Source organism: Podarcis pityusensis (assembly GCF_964106645.2).
Source record: "Podarcis pityusensis genome assembly, chromosome: W".
NCBI lineage: Eukaryota > Metazoa > Chordata > Lepidosauria > Squamata > Lacertidae > Podarcis > Podarcis pityusensis.
Genome location: NC_138045.1, coordinates 1,471,755 through 1,497,480, shown reverse-complemented (window position 1 = coordinate 1,497,480; position 25,726 = coordinate 1,471,755). Strand labels below are relative to the sequence as shown.

The 25,726-nt window shown below is 44.8% G+C and overlaps 1 protein-coding gene across 1 annotated transcript in view; it reads left to right on the top strand.

Annotated features, from left to right (window-relative positions):
- LOC308467673 (putative helicase senataxin) overlaps positions 1-25,726 on the top strand; it is a gene marked incomplete at its 3' end in the record, with an annotated part of 142,182 nt that overhangs the window by 45,503 nt on the left and 70,953 nt on the right. Inside the window, exons 4-6 of the mRNA XM_080989392.1 lie at positions 2,777-2,886; positions 20,422-20,641; positions 21,497-21,616. Coding sequence (XP_080845518.1) covers positions 2,777-2,886; positions 20,422-20,641; positions 21,497-21,616 — 450 coding nt within the window. The remainder of the gene's footprint in view (positions 1-2,776; positions 2,887-20,421; positions 20,642-21,496; positions 21,617-25,726) is intronic.

Below are 25,726 nucleotides of genomic sequence, written 5' to 3'. Positions count from 1 at the left end.
TTTATTTATAGAATATATATTCTGCTGCTCATCTAGGGTTGTCACCTTTGGTTGGGCAAAATATGGGACTGGGCGGGGGGGGGGGGGGGGGCTAAAATTACTTTACCTGATGCAGAATGAAATGACTTCAAAGCAATCAATCAATGTTATTACGGCAAACAGCCAGCATACTAAACCAGAATTTCTGCATAATTTTCTACATAAGCAATAAAAATATTAAATATGGGGTTTAACAATCAATATACTAATTGAATGTACTTAAAATGTGTGTTTAGAGGAATAAAATACCATAAAAGTTTAAAAGAATAGGAGTTTTAACTAAGAACTGTAGCAGTATATAACATTTTATGCAGCTGTGTAATCTTTTGCTTTCTTTGACTTATGGCTATTGCATAAAATCTAGCTACATTTCCAATGCTGGTCATACTCATAGGGAAGACCCAATGAAATTTATAGAGCTAAGTTAGCAATACACATTAATTTCAATGACTCATATCCTCCACACATGCTGAATTTCTGCCTGTCAGATGAATGGTAAATGTAGAACCCCAGCCAAAGAAAGAAAGAGAGCAACAAATTCTGTTTCTCTTCCTAACAGAGCTTTGCCTCCAACGTCCCTTTCTATATAGCTGCTAATGCCAATTCATTCACACACACACACACACATATGCCTCATAGTCAGACAAGTTCATCCAACCACTAGGGTTACATCTTTTCTTGTCACATATTTGTTAAAAAGCTTTCATGTGTTATCTATAGGCATTCATAGAATCATAGAAATGTAGAGTTGGAAGGGACCCTGAGCGTCATTTAGTGCTATACCACTGTTCTTCCTCAGCTAGCAAAATGTACAGTGGTACCTCGGGTTAAGAACTTAATTCGTTCCGGAGGTCTCTTCTTAACCTGAAACTGTTCTTAACCTGAAGCACTACTTTAGCTACTTTACTGCCGCTGCGCCGCCGGCATGCGATTTCTGTTCTTATCCTGAAGTAAAGTTCTTAACCCGAGGTACTAATAATATAATAATAATAACTTATTATTTATACCCTGCCCATCTGGATGAGTTTCCCCAGCCACTCTGGGCGGCTTCCAATCAAGTGTTAAAAACAATACAGCATTAACTATTAAAAACTTCCCTAAACAGGGCTGCCTTCAGATCTCTTTTAAAGAGAAGATAGCTGCTTATTTCCTTCACATCTGAAGGGAGGGCGTTCCACAGGGCGGGCGCCAATATCGAAAAGGCCCTCTATTTGGTTCCCTGTAACCTCACTTCTCGCAATGAGGGAACCGCCAGAAGGCCCTCGGCGCTGGATCTCAGTGTCCGGGCTGAACGATGGGGGTGGAGACGCTCCTTCAGGTATACTGGACCAAGGCCGTTTAAGGCTTTAAAGGTCAGCAACAACTCTTTGAATTGTGCTTGGAAGCGTACTGGGAGCCAATGCAGATCTCTCAGGACCGGTGTTAGGTGGTCCCGGCGGCCACTCCCAGTCACCAGTCTAGCTGCCGCATTCTGGATTAATTGCAGTTTCCGGGTCACCTTCAAAGGTAGCCCCACGTAGAGCGCATTGCAGTAGTCCAAGCGGGAGATAACCAGAGCATGCACCACTCTGGCGAGACAGTCCGCGGGCAGGTAGGGTCTCAGCCTGCATACCAGGTGGAGCTGGTAGACAGCCGCCCTGGACACAGAATTAACCTGCACCTCCATGGACAGCTGTGAGTCCAAAATGACTCCCAGGCTGCGCCCCTGGTCCTTCAGGGGCACAGTTACCCCATTCAGGACCAGGGAGTCCCCCCCACCCGCCCCCCCAAACAGTACTTCTGTCTTGTCAGGATTCAACCTCAATCTGTTAGCCGCCATCCATCCTCCAACCGCCTCCAGGCACTCACACAGGACCTTCACCGCCTTCACTGGTTCTGATTTAAAAGAGAGGTAGAGCTCGGTATTAGTAGAGCTGGGTACTATTTCTGGGTTAGCGGAGTCTGTAACCTGAAGCGTCTGTAACCTGAAGCGTCTGTAACCTGAAGCTTCTGTAACCCGAGGTACCACTGTATTGGGCAAACCAAGTCCTGCCTATTTAAACAGACAGGAATAGCTTCCCTAAGCAGGTCACCATTTGGAGTTTCACCATTTGTCTAGAGGAAAGTAACTCAGTTCTAGCGATTCTGCCAGTCTCTGCTTCCTCTTCCTCCATTTGTAATCTAAGGGGTAGCAAGGTTGGTCTGCAATACAGGGGTATAAGAAGTGTTGAAAAAAATGATGACTTTTTAAAAATCCCACAACCAGTTCTAACAATTGTAGGTGACATGTGCCATCATAAAATATGCATTTAGTTCTGTGTGTGAGAAGGGCGGGGGGAAGCATCTTTCAAAAACAATTAATTGGCAGGATTAATAGAGGATACCAGGATTAACAGAAGACATCAGTGATCACTTGTATTCACACAGACCAGAGCTGCTGCTTTTGGGACAAAACACTAATAATAAAAAGGTAGTGGATCAAAACCAAGAAAGCCCCCTTCCCCAAATGCCTGACCATGTGATTCATTTTGCAAACAAAACAAAGCTAAGCTAAACACACTCCTTTCTGAACTTCATGAAACGGCGAGTCAGGTATCTCCCTTAAGACGCTTTATAGGATAAAACCATCTGCATAGTGACTGTTCCTGTTCTATGATTCTTTGAGGATGACTTTCATCTTATGCAGGGATCATTTGCCTTCATATTATGGTGGTTCCAACAGCCCTAACATTTGGCGTTCTCTTTTTTAAATTGTTAGGTGAGCTGTGTGTGGAGGCTCTTTGTAAAATGGAGGAAATCAACTGCTCCTACCAGGTGGCTGGGAAACACCCTGGGATCTATCTGCTCATGGTACATCCTAATGAAGTGGTGAGCTGCTTTAATTTCCTTTTTCCGGTTATTCTTTTCTTCCTTTTCAGTTTTGCTACGTAGGATTAAGCTGTCCTAAACAGATGACAGATGAAATAGATCCTCCTTGACACAGTGCACAGTTAAACTATGGAACTTGCTCCCACACACTGGCATGTGGTCAATGGACATGGGGGACTAGGCTAGTCCCCTTAATCAGAGGTTTTCAACATGTGTGCCTTCATAGTCTGAAGCAATAATGCTTCTGATTGCCAGTTGCTGGAAACCACAGGAACGTGGATGCTCTTGTGCTTGGGTCCTGCTTGTGGGTTTCCCACTGGGGCATCAGGCTGGACACTCTGAGAAGAGGTTATAACAACAACAGCAACAACAACAACAACAACAACAACAACAACAACAATTATTTATTTATTTATTCATTCATTCATTCATTCATTCATTCCCCACCCATCTGGCTGGGTTTCCCCAGCCACTCGGGACGGGTCCCAACAGAATATTGAAAACACGATAAAACATCAAACATTAAAAACTTCCCTAAACAGGGGTGCCTTCAGATGTCTTCTAAAAGTCAGATAGTTGTTTATTTCCTTGACATTTGATGGGAGGGCATTCCACAGGGTGGGCACCACCACTGAGAAGGCCCTCTGCCTGGTTCCCTGTAACCTCACTTCTCGCAAGGAGGGAACCGCCAGAAGGCCCTCGGAGCTGGACCTCAGTGTCCGGGCTGAAAGATGGGGGTGGAGACGCTCCTTCAGGTATACTGGACCAAGGCCGTTTAGGGCTTTAAAGGTCAGCAACAACTCTTCGAATTGTGCTCGGGAACATTCTGGGAGCCAATGTAGGTCTTTCAGGACCAGTGTTATTTGGTCTCGGCGGCCACTCCCAGTCACCAGTCTAGCTGCTGCATTCTGGATTTGTTGTAGTTTCCGGGTCACCATCAAAGGTAGCCCCACATAGAGCATATTGCAGTAGTCCAAGCAGGAGATAACTAGAGCATGCATCACTCTTGCAAGACAGTCCACGGGCAGGTAGGGTCTCAGCCTGCATACCAGATGGAGCTGGTAGGCAGCTGCCCTGGACACAGAAATGACCTGCGCCTCCATGGACAGTTGTGAGTCCAAAATGACTCCCAGGCTGTGCCCCTGGTCCTGCAGGGGCACAGTTGCCCCATTCAGGACCAGGGAGTCCTCCACACCCACCCACCCCCTGTCCCCACAAAACAGTATTTCTGTCTTGTCAGGATTCAACCTCAATCTGTTAGCCGCCACCCATCCTGCAACCGCCTCCAGACACTCACACAGGACCTTCACTGCCTTCACTGGTTCTGATTTGAGAGAGGTAGAGCTAGGTAACATTTGCATACTGATGAACACATAGCCCAAACCCCCTGATGATCTCTCCCAGAGGCGTCATATAGATGTTAAAAAACATGGGGGAGAGGACAGAGCCCTGAGGCACCCCACAAGTGAGAGCCCAAGTTTCTGAACACTCATCCCCCAACACCACTTTCTGGACACGGGCCAGGAGGAAGGAGCAGAACCACTGTATAACAGTGCTCCCAGCTCCCAGCCCCTCTAGATGGCCCAGAAGAATGTCTTGGTTGATGGTATCAAAGTTTGCCCTGCGCCTTTGGGGGAAGCAGCCAGTGCCTGCCCGCCCACCCTGAACCCATCTCAGGGTGGTAGATTACTGCCAGTTTTTTATATTGGATCGTAGATCACAGCCTACTTGAAGATAGACATGCCTGCCCTAGGATAACCAAACTAGGTGTCTCCAGGAGAACATCTGCTATGACTTGAAGCAGCTTGGGCAGGGAATCCTTGGTGCAGCGGGGAAGTCGGTACACCAAAAGAAATCCTGTACTGCCCCTATTGCCCAACTTCCAGAACATGCACTCAGTAAACTGGGTCTTCCCAATAGGACGCCCGGTGTACACTAATGACTTCCTAAAAATCACTGCAACCCCCCTCCCCACCCATATGACCTGGGTTGCTGTGGGTAAGAGAAACCTGGTGGACAAGCAGCGAGACGGACAGGCCCATCTGCTTCATCCAACCAAGTCAGGTTACACATGCCAGGTCAAGTCCTCCATACTGGAGTAGATAGATGGGCCTGTTAGAACACGCTTCCTGCAAAAGGATGGTTGCTTCAAGATTGCATTACTACAATGCACTCTATGTGTGACATTCCTTGCGCTTGATCCAGAAGCTGCAGTTAGTGCAGAATGGTGCATCATGGTTGCTGACAGGAATGAGACCGTGTCAGCATATAACACCTATGCTCACATACCTGCACTGGTTGCCCATTTGGTATATAAAACACTGAACAGCTTGCAACCAGTTTACTTGAGAGATGGCCTTACCCCATATATGCCCATTTGACTGCTTCAGTCTGCAGAACTGACACCGATACAGGTGTCACATAATACTCATTCTGCCGTTGAAGGAAATCAATCTTTTAGCATGGCAGCACCTACACTTTGGGGCTCCCTGCCTACTAACATTACTGTACTCTTTTCAGCACCTGCTAAAAGCCAAGAAGAACACCATTCCAAAACTGAGTTTGACGATTCCCTTGCCTTTGATGAAAAGAGACACTTAAACTCTTTTTTAGCCCTCCCTTACCAGTCACAGGAAGAAATCATTAGCAGAACGACTTCCTTACAATACACCCTTATTCACTTTCGGCCTCCAGAGAAAGCTAATACAATCACGGATCAAATTATGGAAATAATGTCTAACCAACACAGAGGTAAACAAAGGGAAGAGGTGGAGAACCCCCCCCCCAATAAACAAAGATAATCAAATTGATAAGGAACACCCTCCTATCAGAGAGTATAACTATGCTGTCCCTTCAAGTTATTCTATAACCTCTATTGAATGGCTCCAAAGAAGATTTCTTAATCTGGAAGAATTAGCTCTCCCTGACCTGAAATCAACCACCCAAATTCTAACTACTAAAAAGGAGTTCTCTAACCCTTTGATAGGAGGCGGGTCTGTGTTTGTGGACAAAGTTGGGGAATCAAATCAAATTGTAGAACTGGATTGATATAATGATTCTTGTAATGAACAGTTCAATAGAGTTTTCAGCACCCAGTGCCACACAAACCTGGGGGGGGGGGGACACACACACACATGAAGTTCAAGCCTTGTCTGACTATGAAGTTATAACTCCAATAAGGAATTCAGCAGGCCAGCCGCACAATCAACCTGTCCTCAACAATACATGCAAGGTCTTATCATGGAATGTGGCAGGATGGTCCCCCAAGTTAGAAGATATGAATTTTAAAGAATTCTGCATAAATTTTGATATTCTCTGCCTACAAGAAACTTAATAAAAACATTCCTTCCAGTAGCACCTTAGAGACTAACTAAGTTAGTTATTGGTATGAGCTTTCGTGTGCATGCACACTTCTTCAGAACATTATCTGTTGCTGGAATTCAGAAGCTGACAAAGACTTGACCAGCAATGAACTTTTTATTGCTTCACACACAGAGATAGCCAGACACACTCCACATTAGTAAGTTGCAGGATTGAGTTTCCGACTTCTCCTTCCCTCATTTAAGCCTCCCTCCCGGCAGCCTTCTGTGACTCAGCTCTAAATTGCTTTGCCCTTTTCTCTGCTGTACCCTCTCAAGCTCTGAAGGGAAGAGGGAAAGGGGCTGGAACAGAACTGTCTTGCAGAGCAGGAGACGTAGCCCTGTCAGAGTCTGTGCCCACACTGAGCCAATGTCAGGAACTGGCTAGATAAGTAGTGGTGGCAGCCAGTTAACCAGGAGGGACCAGGGAGTGACACTGGGGAAGAAGAGGATTTTGAGCCTGGTTCAGACTGGTGGGACATGGAAGAGCAATCCACGGAGGGAACTAGCAAGGAAGCATCAGAGCTGGAGAGTTTTGGGGAGGGGAGTCCTCTGATTTCCAGCAACAGACGGCGGCCAACGCCTTCGCCAAAGACAATTTGGCTGCGCCGAGGGAGTGAAGCACCAGGATGGAGCTTTTTTCAGAGAAAGATGGCCAAGTTCTACGTCAGTGCCACGACAGCTCACTGGCGGGCCGCTTCGGACAGCATAAAACCTTGTATCACTTGATGCGGCAGGTTTTGGTTTTTTAAAAATCCTTTTTATTGGTTTTCCAATAAAAACAGCCAATCAACATATCCGGATCATAATCCAATTAAAAATAATAAACTAACATTTTAAAAAATGACCGATTATAGTCCAAATTGTAATTATTAATTTCCCCGGGCTCTCCATAGTCTGGACCTTTGAAGCATATCTCCAAATCTTTGTTCCTGCCTCTTCTCGTTGTTTCATATTTTCTGCCTTCTGATCTTAACGCTTTAAAGTTCTCTGTCCCTGGCTCTGCGATTCTCAGTCATGTCAGAATTCATATATCCTTTCATCTGTCGGATACAGCTTTATTTGTGTATATATATATTTTCCCCCTTCATGGATCACTGCCTTGCCGTGGTGAAGGGGTTTGAATAACTCAGAGAAGCTATGAGCTATGCCGTGCAAGGCCACCCAAGATGAACAGGTCATAGTGGACAGGTTTGACCAAACGTGATCCACCTGGAGCAGGAACCGGCAAGCCACTCCAGTATCCCTGCCAAGAAAACTTCATGGACAAAGACAACAGGCACATAAAAGTTATGATGCTGGAAGATGAGCCCCTCAGGTCGGAAGGCGTCCAACATGCTACTGAGGAAGAGCGGAGGACAAGTACAAGTAGATTCAGAGCTGATGAAGCGGCTGGGCCAAAGCCGAAAGGACGCTCAGTTGCGGATATGCCTGGAAGCGAAAGGAAAGTCCAATGCTGTAAAGAAAAATATTGTATAGGAATCTGGAATGTAAGAACCATGAACCAGGGTAAGTTGGATGTGGTCAAAAATGAGATGGCAAGATACTGACATCCTGGGCATCAGTGAACTAAAAAGGACGGGAATGGGCGAATTCAGTTTGGATGACCATCATATCTACTACTGTGGGCAAGAATCCCGTAAAAGAAATGGAGTGGCCCTCATAGTCAACAAAAGAGTGGCAAAAGCTGTACTGGGATGCAATCTCAAAAATGATAGAATGATCTCGATACGAATCCAAGGCAGACCTTTTAACATCACAGTAATCCAAGTTTATGCACCAACTACTGGTGCTGAAGAAACTGAAATTGAGCAATTCTATGAAGACTTACAACACCTTATAGAAGTGACACCAAAGAAGGATGTTCTTCTCATTATAGGGGATTGGAATGCTAAAGTAGGGAATCAAGAGATAAAAGGAACAACTGGCAAGTTTGGCCTTGGAGATCAAAACGAAGCAGGGCAAAGGCTAATAGAGTTCTGCCAAGAGAACAAGCTGGTCATCACAAACAAGCTTTTCCAACAACACAAGAGACGACTCTACACGTGGACATCACCAGATGGGCAGCATCGAAACCAGATTGATTATATTCTCTGCAGCCAAAGATGGAGACGCTCTATACAGTCAGCAAAAACAAGACCTGGAGCTGACTGTGGCTCAGATCATCAGCTTCTTATAGCAAAATTCAAGCTTAAACTGAAGAAAGTAGGAAAAACCACTGGGCCAGTAAGATACAATCTAAGTCAAATCCCTTATAAATACACAGTGGAAGTGAACAGGTTTAAGGATTTAGATTTGGTGGACAGAGTGCCTGAAGAACTATGGATGGAGGCTCGTAACATTATACAGGAGGCAGCAAGGAAAACCATCCCAATGAAAAGGAAATGCAAGAAAGCAATGTGGCTGTCCAACGAGGCCTTACAAATAGCGGGGGAGAGAAGGCAAGCAAAATGCGAGGGAGATAGTGAAAGATACAGGAAATTGAATGCAGATTTCCAAAAAATAGCAAGGAGAGACAAGAACGCCTTCTTAAACGAGCAATGCAAAGAAATAGAGGAAAGCAATAGAATGGGAAAAACCAGAGATCTGTTTAAGAAAATTGGAGATATGAAAGGAACATTTCGTACAAAGATTACCATAATACAGTGGTGCCCCGCAAGACGAATGCCTCGCAAGACGGAAAACCCGCTAGACGAAAGGGTTTTCCGTTTTTGAGTTGCTTCGCAGGACGAATTTCCCTATGGGCTTGCTTTGCAAGACGAAAATGTCTTCCGAGTCTTGAGTTTTTTTTCGCTTTCCCCCCCTTTTTCTAAGCCGCTAAGCCGCTAATAGCCTTTTAGCAGCTATTCCGCTAAGCCGATAAGCCTTTAATAGCCGCTAAACCGCTAATAGCGCTAATCCGCTAAGCCGCTAATAGGGTTGCTTCGCAAGACGAAAAAACCGCTAGACGAAGACGCTCGCGGAACGGATTAATTTCGTCTTGCGAGGCACCACTGTAAAAGACAAAAGTGGAAAGGACCTAACAGAAGCAGAAGACATCAAGAAGAGGTGGCAAGAATACACAGAGGAATTATACCAGAAAGATTTGGATGTCTTGTACACCCCAGGTAGTGTGGTTGCTGACCTTGAGCCAGACATCCTGGAGAGTGGAGTCAAATGGGCCTTGGAAAGCACTGCTAATAACAAGGCCAGTGGAAGTGATGATATTCCAGCTGAACTATTTAAAATTTTAAACGATGATGCTGTTAAGGTGCTACACTCAATATGCCAGCAAATTTGGAAAACTCAGCAGTGGCCAAAGGATTGGAGAAGATCAGTCTGCATCCCAATCCCAAAGAAGGGCAGTTTCAAAGAATGCTCCAACTACCGCACAATTGCACTCATTTCACACACTAGCAAGGTTATGCTTAAAATTCTACAAGTCAGGCTTAAGCAGTATGTGGACCGAGAACTCCCAGAAGTGCAAGCTGGATTTCGAAGGGGCAGAGGAACCAGAGACCAAATTGCAAACCTGCGCTGGATTATGGAGAAAGCTAGAGAGTTCCAGAAAGACATCTACTTCTGCTTCATTGACTATGCAAAAGCCTTTGACTGTGTTGACCACAGCAAACTATGGCAAGTTCTTAAAGAAATGGGAGTGCCTGATCACCTCATCTGTCTGCTGAGAAATCTCTATGTGGGACAAGAAGCTACAGTTAGAACTGGATATGGAACAACTGATTGGTTCAAAATTGGGAAAGGAGTACGACAAGGCTGTATATTGTCTCCCTGGGCCACTGGGCCCATCACCACCTGGCAAATAGAAGGGGAAGAAATGGAGGCAGTGAGATGTACGGGAATATGTACGGGGGTGTGACCGCTGCCAAAGGGCAAAGGGGGGGGCGGGCTGCCCCCGCAGGATTACTGGAACCCTTACCCACGCCGGGAAAACCCTGGGAGGTGGTGTCCATTGATTTTATGACAGATTTGCCCAAGTCCCGGGGAAAGACAGCGGTCATGGTAGTGGTCGACCTACTGACAAAAATGTGCCATTTTATAGCTTGCTCACATGCTGTAACGGCAGAGGAAACAGCCCGGTTGTTTGTAGAGCACATCTTCAGGCTGCATGGCGCCCCCTTGAGGGTTATCTCCGACCGCGGGAAACAATTTACTTCCCGGTTCTGGAGGAAGCTCATGAGCTTGCTGCAGGTGGAGGTGGGTTTCTCGACGGCGAGACACCCGGAGACCAACGGGCAAGCAGAAAGAGCGAACAGTATACTCCAGCAATACCTACGCTGCTACGTCAGCGAGAGGCAGAACGATTGGGTGGAGAAACTAGCGCTGGCTGAATTCGCGTACAATAACGCGGAACACGTGTCCACGGGAATGAGCCCATTCATGGCCAACCATGGGTGTCATCCCAGGGCCTTCCCGGGGAGTGGGGAGGAAAACTGGAGTGTACCCGCGGCAGAGCAGTTTGTGGAAGAAATGGAGGCCCTGCACCAGCAACTTAAGATGAACTTGGAGCGGGCCAAGGAAACTTACAAGAGGCAGGCAGAAAAGCACCGCAGGGAAGGGGAGACCATACGGGTGGGGGACCGGGTGTGGTTGTCCACCCAAGGGCTACCTTTCAAAGGGGGGTGCAAGAAGTTGCAGCCTAGACGGCTGGGACCTTTTGAGGTAACACAGCAAGTTAATCCCGTGGCATTTAAGCGCAAGTTGCCTGATAGCATGAAAATACACCCGGTTTTCCACAGGTCCCTGCTCTCACCGCATAGGGAGGGGCGGGAATTCCAGGGGCAAGAGGGAGAAGTCACCACACACCCGCAGGTAGAAGAAAGGGAACACCATCACAGGGCCACGGAAATACTGGACTCAAGGTGGCGAGGGCGCCAGGTGGAGTATTTGGTAGCTTGGGAGGGGGAACCCGGGTCCGAAAACACGTGGGTTCCCACGGAAGCCTTCGATGACAGGTATCTGGTGGAGGTATTCCACCGCCGGTTCCCGGACAAACCCAAACCCCTGGAGAGATTCTGGGAGGAGCAATTTGGAACCACAGACGATGAAGAGGTTTTTGAGGGATTTTCTGTCTCCGAGGAGGAGGGAGGAGAGGTTTCGGAGGAAGAAGAATCAGACTGGGAGGACCACCCCGTTGGCAGGTGTAAGAGCGGGTGGGAAGCAGGTTTCAAATCCACAGAAGATGGTGACAGTTCCTTCCGGGGGTTCCCCGCCTCGTCGGCCGACGAAATGGAAGAAGTTGATCGCACAGGTCGGTCCAGGGGTGGAGGGGGTTCTGGGGGGGGGAGGTGGATGTCAGGGAACTGACATCGGAGCGAGAGGCGAAGGGGAGGCTCCTAGATGATGCTGGAGAAGGACCCAGCAGCAGGGGGAGAAACAGCTCAGTAGAGGGGGAAGCAAATCAGCGCAACACCAGGGATAAAGGGGGGCAGATGGGGGAATCGGAGAGAGGGCTCCAGGACTCTTCACTGGAACTCAGTGAGGAGGGCACAGGTCCTCCGCTACCCACGCCCTCCCTGCGCAGAAGACTCCCGCACAGTGAGAGGAGGAGGAGACTGGGTGTCAAACAACTTTTATGTTGGAAGAGGTTCAAGAAACGCCCACTGACGGATTCTGCCAGCGACTGAGGCAGCCACGATGAGAAAGGGCTGTGCAGTCAGAAAGGTTTAACAAGGCAAATTAGCCTAGAGAGGCACCAGTTTATGCACGAGTAACTCATACACACTACAACACGCTAGCAAGGTTATGCTTAAAATTCTACAAGGCAGGCTTAAGCAGTATGTGGACCGAGAACTCCCAGAAGTGCAAGCTGGATTTCGAAGGGGCAGAGGAACCAGAGACCAAATTGCAAACATGCGCTGGATTATGGAGAAAGCTAGAGAGTTCCAGAAAGGCATATACTTCTGCTTCATTGACTATGCAAAAGCCTTTGACTGTGTTGACCACAGCAAACTATGGCAAGTTCTTAAAGAAATGGGAGTGCCTGATCACCTCATCTGTCTCCTGAGAAATCTCTATGTGGGACAAGAAGCTACAGTTAGAACTGGATATGGAACAACTGATTGGTTCAAAATTGGGAAAGGAGTACGGCAAGGCTGTATATTGTCTCCCTGCTTATTTAACTTATATGCAGAATTCATCATGCGAAAGGCTGGGCTGGATGAGATTGCCGGAAGAAATATCAACAACCTCAGATATGCAGATGACACAACCTTGATGGCAGAAAGTGAGGAGGAATTAAAGAACCTTTTAATGAGGGTGAAAGAGGAGAGCGCAAAACATGGTTTGAAACTCAACATCAAAAAAACGAAGATCATGGCCACTGGTCCCATCACCTCCTGGCAAATAGAAGGGAAAGAAATGGAGGCAGTGAGAGATTTTACTTTCTTGGGCTCCATGATCACTGCAGATGGTGACAGCAGTCACGGAATTAAAAGACGCCTGCTCCTTGGGAGAAAGGCGATGGCAAACCTAGACAGCATCTTTAAAAGCAGAGACATCACCTTGCCAACAAAGGTCCGTATAGTTAAAGCTATGGTTCTCCCAGTAGTGATGTATGGATGTGAGAGCTGGACCATAAAGAAGGCTGATCGCCGAAGAATTGATGCTTTTGAATTACGGTGCTGGAGGAGACTCTTGAGAGTCCCATGGACTGCAAGAAGATCAAACACATCAATTCTTAAGGAAATTAGCCCTGAGTGCTCACTGGAAGGACAGATCGTGAAGCTGAGGCTCCAATACTTTGGCCACCTCATGAGAAGAGAAGACTCCCTGGAAAAGACCCTGATGTTGCGAAAGATTGAGGGCACAAGAAGAAGGGGACGACAGAGGACGAGATGGTTGGACAGTGTTCTCGAAGCTGCTAACATGAGTTTGACAAAACTGCGGGAGGCAGTGGAAGACAGGAGTGCCTGGCGTGCTCTGGTCCATGGGGTCACGAAGAGTCGGACACGACTAAACGACTAAACAACAACAACATATATTTTTTCAAGTGTCTATTTGCTAGCACAGCTTTCCCTGACTCCGTTCCAATCTTCCAATCCGGGCTGTTGTCCAAGCTTTTCGTTTGAGATTTAATAACATAGTAGTTTCCACATTGTTATGTTATTACTGTAAATTGTTAAGCATACTGTTTGCAATAATGCAATGTAAATGAGCTGTATTCCACAGATATAAGTCATTTGGCGATTGATCAGCCTCTCAGAGACCACACAATCCCCCCCTCTAGGCCCTAGAAGGGGGGCTGCTAGACATCCATCAGCCTTCTCTCTCGCTCATAATGAAAAACTTCTGCAAACAGCTGCACTATATGTAGTCCCAAATTGTTATCTCCAGTCATTACAAAGTCAGCCAGCAAATATCTCCCGCTTCTCTCAAAAAGGGGGGAATTCTCATTTTTCCGTTCTGCGTCATATTAACAAGCGCTGTCTTGTTTCTTCTTTCATCTGAATCATAGAATCATAGAGTTGGAAGAGACCACAAGGGCCATCGAGTCCAACCCCCTGCCAAGCAGGAAACACCATCAGAGCACTCCTGACATATGGTTGTCAAGCCTCTGCTTAAAGACCTCCAAAGAAGGAGACTCCACCACACTCCTTGGCAGCAAATTCCACTGTCGAACAGCTCTTACTGTCAGGAAGTTCTTCCTAATGTTTAGGTGGAATCTTCTTTCTTGTAGTTTGGATCCATTGCTCCGTGTCCGCTTCTCTGGAGCAGCAGAAAACAACCTTTCTCCCTCCTCTATGTGACATCCTTTTATATATTTGAACATGGCTATCATATCACCCCTTAACCTCCTCTTCTCCAGGCTAAACATGCCCAGCTCCCTTAGCCGTTCCTCATAAGGCATCGTTTCCAGGCCTTTGACCATTTTGGTTGCCCTCCTCTGGACACGTTCCAGTTTGTCAGTGTCCTTCTTGAACTGTGGTGCCCAGAACTGGACACAGTACTCCAGGTGAGGTCTGACCAGAGCAGAATACAGTGGCACTATTACTTCCCTTGATCTAGATGCTATACTCCTATTGATGCAGCCCAGAATTGCATTGGCTTTTTTAGCTGCCGCGTCACACTGTTGGCTCATGTCAAGTTTGTGGTCAACCAAGACTCCTAGATCCTTTTCACATGTACTGCTCTCAAGCCAGGTGTCCCCCATCTTGTATTTGTGCCTCTCATTTTTTTTGCCCAAGTGCAATACTTTACATTTCTCCCTGTTAAAATTCATCTTGTTTGTTTTGGCCCAGTTCTCTAATCTGTCAAGGTCGTTTTGAAGTGTGATCCTGTCCTCTGGGGTGTTAGCCACCCCTCCCAGTTTGGTGTCATCTGCAAATTTGATCAGGATGCCCTTGAGTCCATCATCCAAGTCGTTGATAAAGATGTTGAATAAGACCGGGCCCAAGACAGAACCCTGTGGCACCCCACTAGTCACTCTTCTCCTGGATGAAGAGGAACCATTGATGAGCACCCTTTGGGTTCGGTCAGTCAGCCAGTTACAAATCCACTGAGTGGTAGCATAGTCAAGACCGCATTTTACCAGCTTCTTTACAAGAATATCATGGGGCACCTTGTCAAATGCCTTGCTGAAATCAAGGTAGGCTACATCCACTGCGTTCCCTTCATCTACCAGGCTTGTAATTCTGTCAAAAAACGAGATCAGGTTAGTCTGACATGACTTCTTTTTCAGAAATCCATGCTGACTATTGTTGATCACAGCATTCCTTTCTAGGTGCTCACAGACTGTTTGCTTAATGATCTGCTCCAGAATCTTCCCTGGTATTGATGTTAGACTGACTGGGCGGTAATTATTTGGGTCCTCTCTTTCCCCCTTTTTGAAAATAGGGACAACATTTGCCCTCCTCCAGTCTGCCTTCGCCTGTTCTCCAGGAATTCTCAAAGATGACTGCCAGTGGTTCTGAGATCACATCTGCCAGTTCTTTTAATACTCTTGGATGCAGTTCATCTGGCCCTGGAGACTTGAATACATCTAAACTAGCCAAGCATTCTTGTACTATCTCCTTAGTTATTCTGGGCTGTGTTTCCTCTGCTGAATCATTTGCTCCAAATTCTTCAGGTCGGGCATTGTTTTCTTTATCGGAGAAGACTGAGGCAAAGAAGGCATGGAGGAGTTCAGCCCTTTCTGTGTCCCCTGTTTGCATTTCACCATCTTCTCCTCTGAGTGACCCCACTGTTTCTTTGTTCTTCCTTTTGCTATGAACATACCCATAAAAGCCTTTTTGTTGCTTTTAACCTCTCTAGCAAGCCTGAGTTCATTCTGTGCTTTAGCTTTTCTGACTTTGTGTCTACACGTGCTGGCTATTTGTTTGAATTCCTCTTTGGTGGTTTCCCCCCTTTTCCATTTTTTGTACACATCCTTTTTTAATCTCAACTCAGTTAAAAGTTCTTTAGATAGCCACCCTGGCTTCTTTAGGCACCTTCCATGTTTCCGTCTCATTCGTATTGCCTGACGTTGTGCTTTTACTATCTCCCTCTTAACAAACTCCCAGCCATCATGAACTCCCTTTCCTTTTAGTATTACTGTCCATGGGATCTCACCCAGCACTTCCCTAAGTTTTATGAAGTCGGCTTTCTTAAAGTCAAGAAATTGAGTCCTAGTATGCTTGGCTGCTCCTTTCTGCTGTATAGTAAACTTCAGAAGAGCATGATCACTCGCGCCTAATGATCCTTCCACTTCTACCCCACTAACCAGGTCATCAACATTGGTTAGGACCAGATTTAAAATGGCTGTTCCTCTTGTTGCTTCTCCCACTTTCTGGACAACAAAGTTGTCTGCAAGGCCAGTGAGGAATCTGTTTGACCTTATGCTCTTGGCTGAGTTTGACATCCAACAAATATCCGGGTAATTGAAGTCCCCCATTACTACTATCTCCCTTCCTTTTGCATGCTTGGCCATCTGTTCCAGGAAGGCATCATCTATGTCCTCCGTTTGGCTTGGGGATCTATAGTAAACTCCCACAATGAGGTCACTGTTATTCTTCTCTCCCTTAATTTTGACCCAAATGCTCTCACTTTGGCTTTGAGGTTCTAAATCTTGGATCTCTTCACAGGTATACACATCCCTGACATATAACGCCACTCCTCCTCCTTTCTTGTCTGGTCTGTTTCTCTGAAATAGATTGTATCCCTCCATTATTACATTCCAATCGTGGGACTTATCCCACCAGGTTTCAGTGATGCCTATTATGTCATATTTAGTTTGCTGTACCAAGAGCTCAAGCTCATCTTGTTTATTTCCCATGCTTTGCGCATTAGTGTACAGACATTGAAGTCCATTAATCATTCCCCCGTGTCTCTTATTTAAGGATGTTTTCCTCCCACCACTAGGTCTGCGTGCTGTTTGCTCCATTTGGTCTATGACATTTGGATGATCATCTTCATCAATTGATAGACTCCTACCTTCAGGAGCACTGTCTCCCTCCCCCACATTAGTCAGTTTAAAGCCCTCCTGATGAGGTTTCTGAGATTTTTGGCAAAAACATTCCTCCCAACCGTTGTGAGGTGCAGCCCATCGCTTGCCAGAAGTCCATCTTCAAGAAACTGCAGTCCGTGATCTAAGAATCCAAACCGTTCCTGTTTACACCATTTGCGAAGCCAGCTGTTCACTTCCACTATTTTTCCCTCTCTCCCTGGGCCACGTCGTTCAACTGGGAGGACAGATGAGATGACAATTTGTGCATTTAATTGCTTCAATTTCCTGCCCAGAGCCTCGTAGTCTCTTTTGATCTTCTGGAGGCTATTGCTTGCAGTGTCATTGGTTCCCACATGAACCAAGAGGAAGGGGTATTTGTCAGTGGGTTTTATGATTCCTTGCAGTCGTTCAGTTACATCTTGGATCTTAGCCCCGGGGAGACAGCACACTTCCCGAGACCTCTTGTCAGGCCCACAGATCACTGCTTCTGTTCCCCTCAGTAGGGAATCCCCTATCACCACTACACGCCTCCTCTTAGGTCTGGTCGGGGTTCTTCCGTGAGCTGTCCGTTCCAAGGTCACCTGCACATTCCCTGAGGACTGACTTTGCTGCTCGTCTTCATATACCTGATCGACTGTAATGAGGGAGAGATCCTCAAATGGAGTCTGCTCTTCGTCTTCCATGCTAGGGGAGAGGACCTCAAAGCGATTGTGTATTTCTAAACAATCAGAGCGAACCCTGGGCCTCCTACTTCTTTGAGTCCCGTTTCTCCATATATCTGGCTCCTGTGCTGGTGAACTAGCCTCTTTCTCAGGGGAGTCCCCTGTCTCCTCCTTGGTGGAGACGGTGTGCTCTGTTGCTTCCAAGAAGAGCTCCAGCTCTCTAATTCTTTGGAGCGTAGCTACATGTTCCTCCAGTTGCTGGACTTTGTCTTCTAAGAGGGCAATCAACATGCAATTGCTGCAGGTAAAGCTGCCTGCAACCTTTGGCAAGATGGCAAACATTGCGCAGGAACCGCAGGCGACTGCAGCTGTTCCCTCCCCCTCCATCTTGAGAACGTGTCGTTGGGGGTGGCTACAGCGGTCCTCCATCATAAAAAGCGTGAAGACAGGACAAATAACTCCCCCCCCCAAAAAAACCTAGGTCTCCCCCAACAAACGTTTGAGACTAGCTCCCCTAAATCTAAAAGCTGGATCAAACCCTTTTTGCTCCTTCTTCAGCTGCTGCCCTGCAAGCTCTGCTAAGCTCCTCCCACAGCTAATCACCTGCCTCAACAGAAACCCTGCCCCCTCTGACCTTTGCACAGGGAGAGCAGCTAATGAGCCACAAGTCTTTCAAGTCTAAGTAAAGCTGTGCAATTGAATACTTAATTATAAATAGAAGTTCGTCTGTACTCGTTTTTTTTTTTAAGTTTCTTAATGAGGCTTGGCATTGAAAACCAAATGTAGATGTTAAGAAGAGAAAAAAGACACACCAAACACCTCCGTAATCCACACGCCATGATGAGAATCTCTTTGAAGAATCTCTTAAACACCAGGAACTGTACAGTTCTGCAGATTTTTCTTTAGTCTTCTTCGGTCCAGGCTATGTCTGTTTATTGTCCAATTCCAATCATTTTATCGAACAGATATTTCCGGCTATGAGAATGACATCGGAGAGTGCCAGCCGGGTCGTGCTCTGGGACCCAGTGTCCTGCCGCTTGCACCTTGATGCAGGCTGACAATCTCAGATGCGGCAGTTTTGGTGGCCGTGGGTGCCTGAGGACGTCAAGGAGTAGGTTCACGCCTGCAAAACCTGTCAGTGTGCCAAGTGGCCACAAGAAGCCCTGATGGGGCCACTGCAACCCCTGCCTACATCGCAGGGGCCCTGGGAGACCATAGCCATGGACTTCATTACTGAACTGCCGTCCTCGTGACAGCAGACTGTGATCTGGGTGGTGGTGGACCTGTTTACCAAGATGGCACATTTTGTGTCTTGCAAGGGGCTTCCAACAGCCTAAGAGACAGCCCAGTTCTTCGTAGATCATGTCTTCAAGCTGCACAGTCTGCCACAGCGAATTGTGTCTGAAAGAGGAGCCCAATTCACCTCCCAGTTCTGTAAGAAGGTCATGCAACTTCTGGACATGGAACTGCGCCTCTCTTCAGCTCATCATCCGGAGACCAACAGAGAGGCAGAGAGAACCAACAACACACTGCAGCAGTACCTGTGTTGTTACGTCAGTTACCAGCAGGATGACTGGGTGGCCTTGCTCCTCTTGGCCGAGTTTGCGTATAAAGAAGTCTGACCCATCTTCTTTAACTTTCCATATGCTGGTGGAATCCCACCACTCCAAATGGTTGGCTCGCATTGAAAGCAGAATCAGAACATGTGGCCTATCACTCGAGTCGCTGCTTATGCTCCCATAATTGGAAGCATTCCGGACAATCAAGTGCAGAATCCTAGAGATTGAATTCCAAGCCCTTAGCAGTACAGCCAATAAAACCGGTTCCCCATTGGGGTTGGGAATTCTACCCTCATTTGGCCAGGGCCCTCCATATTTACATTACCTTTATGCTCCCCACCTAAGCAGAGCTATTTCCCTCTCAAGATTTCACATCTTGCCATCTAGTAAGATGTTAGATTCTTGAAAATCCCTTATTCTGAAAGGCACTGCCCTTGTGGCACAAAACAGGCTGTATCTATCACACACGTTTTATTTCATTGCCCAGTTTATGCAAAAATAAATGATTAGTATTTGGCCCCCTTATTGAAGGAGGGGATCTTCCAGGGTGACCTATCTGTTGAATAACTGTAGGAATGACTTGGAGAATGCGGCAAGATTTTGGAGTGACGCCATGAAATTACGTCGCCATAGGTCCTAAGAGCCACCTTTGTATCTCACAACGTCTGGACAGTTTTATCCTAAAGTGCCTCCTACTATGTTTTGTTACCTGTGTTGTTTTCCAATCCATGTATACGACATACTCTTACTATGCCAATAAAGGAGATTGATTGAGAACTAACTTATACTTAAGAGTACACCCATTGAAGTTAACAAACCTAAGTTGATCGTGCCTGTCAGGGGACTGCCATCAAAAGGGGGGAGGGAGGCAGGAACGATAGGGAAACAGACATGCAGCTTCCGTCGCCTAGTTTTCACAAGGGAATCAAACATAAGGAAAAGAGGAGGAGATTGGGGGTGTCCAGGTTCTTATGTGGGGGGGGGGGGCGGAAGAACCCACTCTTGGAATCTGCTACTGACTGAGGCAGACATGAACTTTGGACTTCTGCACTGTACATAGTTTGCACCAAATAAAACCTATAAAAAGGCAGGTCGGAGTCCTGGCTGTTTACTCGTGAGCAACCATACGCATCCTTGACAGCGCCCATCAATTTCAGTGGGCCTGCTCTGCATAGGACTGACACAGGATACAACCCAAAGTAACATCCAAACTGTTCTACATTGTCATTAACACAGTTCTATTTTTAGTAATTCTGCCCAGAATCTTTTTTTTAAAAGGTTGTTGTTAAAAGGTGGTCTCTTGTCCCTCAGTGTCTAGGGTGGTTGGGAAGTGAGGAGGCTAGGAAGTTCACAACCTTCAAATAAGCATTTCTAGAAATAGATATCTAGGCTGTCTGGTTTGGAATTTGAACCTTTATTTTACGCTTTATAATAGTTGCTTTTCATGCCAACTTGCTTCCTGCCCCAATTTGTCTTAACAATTACTGTTGTGATTCCTTACTGTAGTAATTCCTAGTGTCCCTCCAAACCCACAGATTCGCCAGTGGGCCATCCTGAAAGCCAGGAGCCTGGGGAAGGTGGACAGGGACGACTATTACAACATCCAGGAAGTGTTGACGTGCTTGTTCAGAGTCATAGAGCTGGACCACTTTGAAAACTCTGATACTTATGACCTTGCAATAGTTGAGAAGGGGAATCTTATCTTGTTGCCTCGCCACCTGTATGATACCACCAGTTACAAAAACTACTGGCTAGGTGAGTAGAAGCAAGCTGAGATGTTAGGCATGAACCATTCTATAGAGAGTGGTAGCATTGTAGTACAGCAGAGATGGCTAAACCTTTTTGTCTTTTGGCGCATGGGCAACATTGGCTCATAACAAAACCTCTGAGGGCTTCATGCCAGCACTGTGTGTGCCCCCAAAATGGGCATGGGGTGAGCATGGGTACAACCACCCCACACTCAGTCTGTGTGTCTTCCCCTCCAGTGCATGCATGCGCGCACACACACACACACACACACACACACGGAAAGCTACCTTACACTGAATTTGACCATTGGTCCATATAGCTAAAAGCTTACTAACCTGTGGTCTTAGATGTTGCTGGAATATGTTTCTCATAATCTTGGACTATTAGCTTGCCAGTTGGGGCTGATGGGAATTGTAGTCTAATAGAATTTAGAGGGCTGCAGGCTTGCGCCCTGAGGCTCCTTTTCTCCTGTTCCTTGTAGAATGAAAACTTTCCTTCCTTTACCTGTATCAGACATTTTTGTGTGGCATTTAACTGTTGCATATATCATTTTTAAAAATTACACCATCTCAACTATGTTTGTGCAACCTGTTCAAAGAAATGTGTAATGAAAGCTAACATGATGCCCTCCAGATGTTGTTGGATTCCCAACTCCCATCAGCCCTAGTCAGTATGGTCTGCTGCCAGGGATGATGGGAGTTGTATTCCCAAGCTCTAGAGGGCTCCAGAGATTAAAAGTTTGAGTGGCATGCTAGCAGGTGCAATGACAAAAGTAGGTTTTGTTTTGGTTGTGGATTAAGATCGGGAGTTAAGCCAACACCCAGTGATAGCTTCTGAACTTCCTCATTTTCATTGTTGTAGGTATCTGTATGTTGTTGATGGTGCTGGAAGAACAAGCCATGGATTTGTTGTTGTTTGGCCCAGACAAGCAGATTGACTTCATGCCGTGCATAATGAAGGCCATGAAGAAACCAACGGAGGGTAAGTAACTAATAATCATTGGGGGCAGTGATACAAGCAAATTAAAAACAGTCTGAGTGTCCACTCTCTTAAGGTAAAATCATTCCTTTCACAGAACTTGTACGCCAAGTAACTTACTTAATGTGGAAATGTTATGGTATAGTATATGATGGCTGACAGCTAGTTTCTTTTTTAAAAAAACTTTTTTATTTATTCAAAATGAAAAAGTAAAAGAAAAATCATCATTCCATTTTGCATATCATACTTTGGAAAAAAACAAAACAAAATCCATATACACAAAAATAAAGAAATACTAAAACTTTCACCCATGTAGCTTCCCTCCACCACAACTTGACATCCTTTATACTATAAATAGTTTAACATTGTGTCTTGTATTATCCAATATATATCCATTATTAATTTTACCTTAGTTTGATTCATCTTTACATACTTATTCTACGCATAGCAATATATTATTCTTAGAGCAGTGTTTTTTCATATAGTCCTCAAAACATTGCCATTCCTTCCTTAGATTTTGGTTGGACTGATTTCTTATGGCTGCCGTTAATTTGGCCAATCTTATAAATTCACATAATTTAATTATCCAATCTTCTTTAGTGGGAATGATGTCTCCTTTCCAATTTCTAGCAGGTAGCAATCTGGCTGTGACTGTGGCATATAAAAACATCCTTTTCTTATCCTGTGGGATGTCATTTCCTAAAATACCCAATAGGAACGCCTCCAGTTTCTTCTCTCTAGAAATTTCAAACTTTTTTTTCTTTAATTCTTCATGGATACATCCCCAGAAGTTCTTAACTTTCTCACATCCCCACCATACATGGAACATTGTCCCCTCAATTTTATTACATTTCCAACACAGGTTGGATTTTAGTTTATATACCTTGACTAATTTAGAGGGTGTCATATACCACCTATATAACATTTTTACCAGATTTTCCATAATGGTGTAACAGGCGGTAAATCTGATGTCTGGTCTCCAAAGTTTTTCCCACTGCTCCATCTGCATTGTGTGGCAGATGTCCTGGGCCCGTTTTACCATAACATCTTTTATTTGCTCATTTTTCAGGTCCCATTCAAGTAATAGATCTTAAATTTTAGATAATAATTTCTTATTGTTCTTTAATAATATAATTTGTAATTTGGATTCTTCTTTTCCGAAACCTATTTTTTTATCTGATACATTATTTAACTGGTGGTATTGTAGCCAATCGGTGAGATAATGCCTTATCTCTTCAAATGATTTCAATTTCATTTGCCCTTGATCTTCTTTTAGTAGTTGGCTGTAAGTTCCCCAATTGCTATTCATATTTATATTTTTAACTGCGAAGGCCTCTAATGGGGACAGCCACCATGGCGTTTGAGGTTCAAGTAATGGTTGGTATCAGTCCACACCTTATAGAGGGCATTCCTAACTATATGATTAGTAAACCCACTGTGGACTTTGACTTTATTGTAGCCAAGGTAGGCATGCACACTGACAACTGGGAAATGCTGGCCTGTGAGCGCTCCAGTTGGAGAACAGCCTTTACCAAAGGTGTCCTGGGCTTTGAAGACACTCAAACTCAGGATGCAAGGGAGAAACGTGCTAAGAGGAAGGCACGCTTGGCAAATCCACACCGTGAACAACTCCTGCCCGGAAATCAATGTCCCCACTGTGAAAGGACGTGTGGGTCCAGAATTGGCCTCCACAGTCACTTAGGGACTCTTTGTTAAAACCGTGTCTATGGAAGACAATCTTACTTGGCTACGAGTGATCGCCAAAGAAGAAAAAGAAGAAGCCACCCATATCTGTTGTTGTAACTCTCCAAGTCCAGTAAATCTGTCTTCTCTAACAAGATCCAATCCTTAATCCACGTCAGGAACGCTGCCTCGTAGTACTTTCTTAAATTTAGAAGTGCAAAGCCCCCTCTCTCTTTCTTACCCATCAGTAATTTGTTATTTATACGGGATTTCTTACTCAGCCAGATAAACATTGTCAAATCTTTTCTCCACCTATCTAAACATTCAATTTTCCCTATAATCGGGATCATTTGAAAAAAGGAAGATCATTTCGGGGAGCACATTCATTTTTATTACCAAGATTTTCCCCCAAAATGAAAGTTTTAGTTTGGTCCAAATTTCCAATTTTAAAAAAAATTCTTTCCAAGATTTATTATAATTATCATCAAAAAAGGTTAATATTTTACATTGTTACTTCAATTCTGAGATATTTTGCTTCTTTCACTATCATCAAACCCGTTTTATCCTGTAGCTCCTTTTTCTCCTAACCCCTTAAATTTTTAATCATTAGTTTTGTTTTTGATCTGTTGAGTTTAAATCTAGTACAATCCAGAAACCTCACCAAATGCTGATATTTTTTCCAACGCTTTAGGTATACTCGATTCTGGGTCTTCTACTGTAATGATTAAATCATCTGCAAAGGCTTTCACTTTGAAAGCCTTTTGGCCCAGGGTAATTCCTTTAATTTCTTCTTCATTCCTCAATACCAAGTTTAGTATTTCCAAAGTCAATATGAATAATAAAGGAGAGAGTGGCATAGCTGTCAACTTTTCCCTTTTCTTGCAAGGAATCCTATTCGGAATAAGGGAATTTCCCTTAAAAAAAGGGAAATGTTGACAGCTATGGAGAGTGGGCCTTTTTCTATTGATATATATTCTGTTTCTGCATTATTGATTATTAGGTTGGCTTTTTGTTTTTCATAAATAGCTTTTATGCCTTTGGTAAATTGTTCTCCCATTATAGCTAGGTCAATAGCTTTCTTTAAAAATTTCCATGATAAATTATCGAAAGCCTTCTTGGCATCCACTAACATGAAAGCAACTTTCTTATTTGGCTTTAGGTCTAAATACTCAATTAAATCTATCACTACTCTCACGTTAGTTTTCATGTGATGGTCTGGGAGGAATCCGGCCTGATCTTGATTAATTACATCCTTTAGTACCGATTTCGGTCTGTTGGCCAGAATTCCTGCGTACAGTTTGTAATCGTCATTTAAAAGTGAGATAGGCCGATAATTGGTAACAGATTCACAAGGCGATCCTTGTTTATGGATTAGAATTATGTTCGCTTCTTGCCATGAATCTGGGATTTTACCATCTTAGATTATTTTGTTCATAAGTGATTTCATTGGTATGGCTAATGTCTCTTCCAATTTCTTATAATGGATTGCTGGTAGCCCGTCTGGATCAGGTGATTTGCCCAACTTTGAATGCGAAATAATCTGGTGCATCTCCATCATGGTAATTGGCGAATTTAGTTGGTCAATCTTCTCTTCTGGTATTTTGGGAATTTCTTTCCCTTGGAAATACTTTATTATGTCCTGTTCTTCCGCTATTCCTGCCTTATATAAATTTCAAAAGTATCCTAAAAAAGAATTGGTTATTCCTTCTTGGTTGTCAAGGTAAGTGTGGATAAGCCCCAAGGAGCAGAAATCAATTTGGTTGCACCTTCTTCAGATTGCTATTCTATGAATTAATTTCTGCAACTCTCACTCATTTATCCATAGTACATTTGTTGTAGCTGCTTCATGAGAAAAGCATCCAGTTCAGCAACATTAACCCCCCCCCCATTATAACATTGCCTCATATATATTTACTTCTGCTTAAAATCTTCTGTCAGCACAGTTAATTCTTAAAATCATTAGGTTTTCAGACTTTCTTCATTTCTTACTGTTTGTTAAGCAGTGCTGTTGTATTGCATTCACCACTTGGGAGCACCATAACCATTCAAATGCAGTCATATCAGTGAAAATTTTCCTATTATCTGTTACTTTGTCAGTTTGCCAGCTCTGTGGAAGGAGGCCGTTACATATTAAAACACAGGGATAAGGAAGCCAGCCAAGCAAAGGCAAGACATATAGCAACATCCAGTTAAGGAGAGTGTTAAAATTGATTGATTGATTATATTTCTATCCTGCTTTTCACTCGAATGAATCCCAAAGCGGCTTACAAACAATAAATAATAACAACATGATAGAACATAAAAGAACATCACAGATGCAGGATGAATCATACAGAATAATTAACAAATTGTCAGTGAAACATCACAATTAAAGCAAAAGTCATATTATATGCTTAACAAATCAATGCAGCATTTATAATAAAAAACACT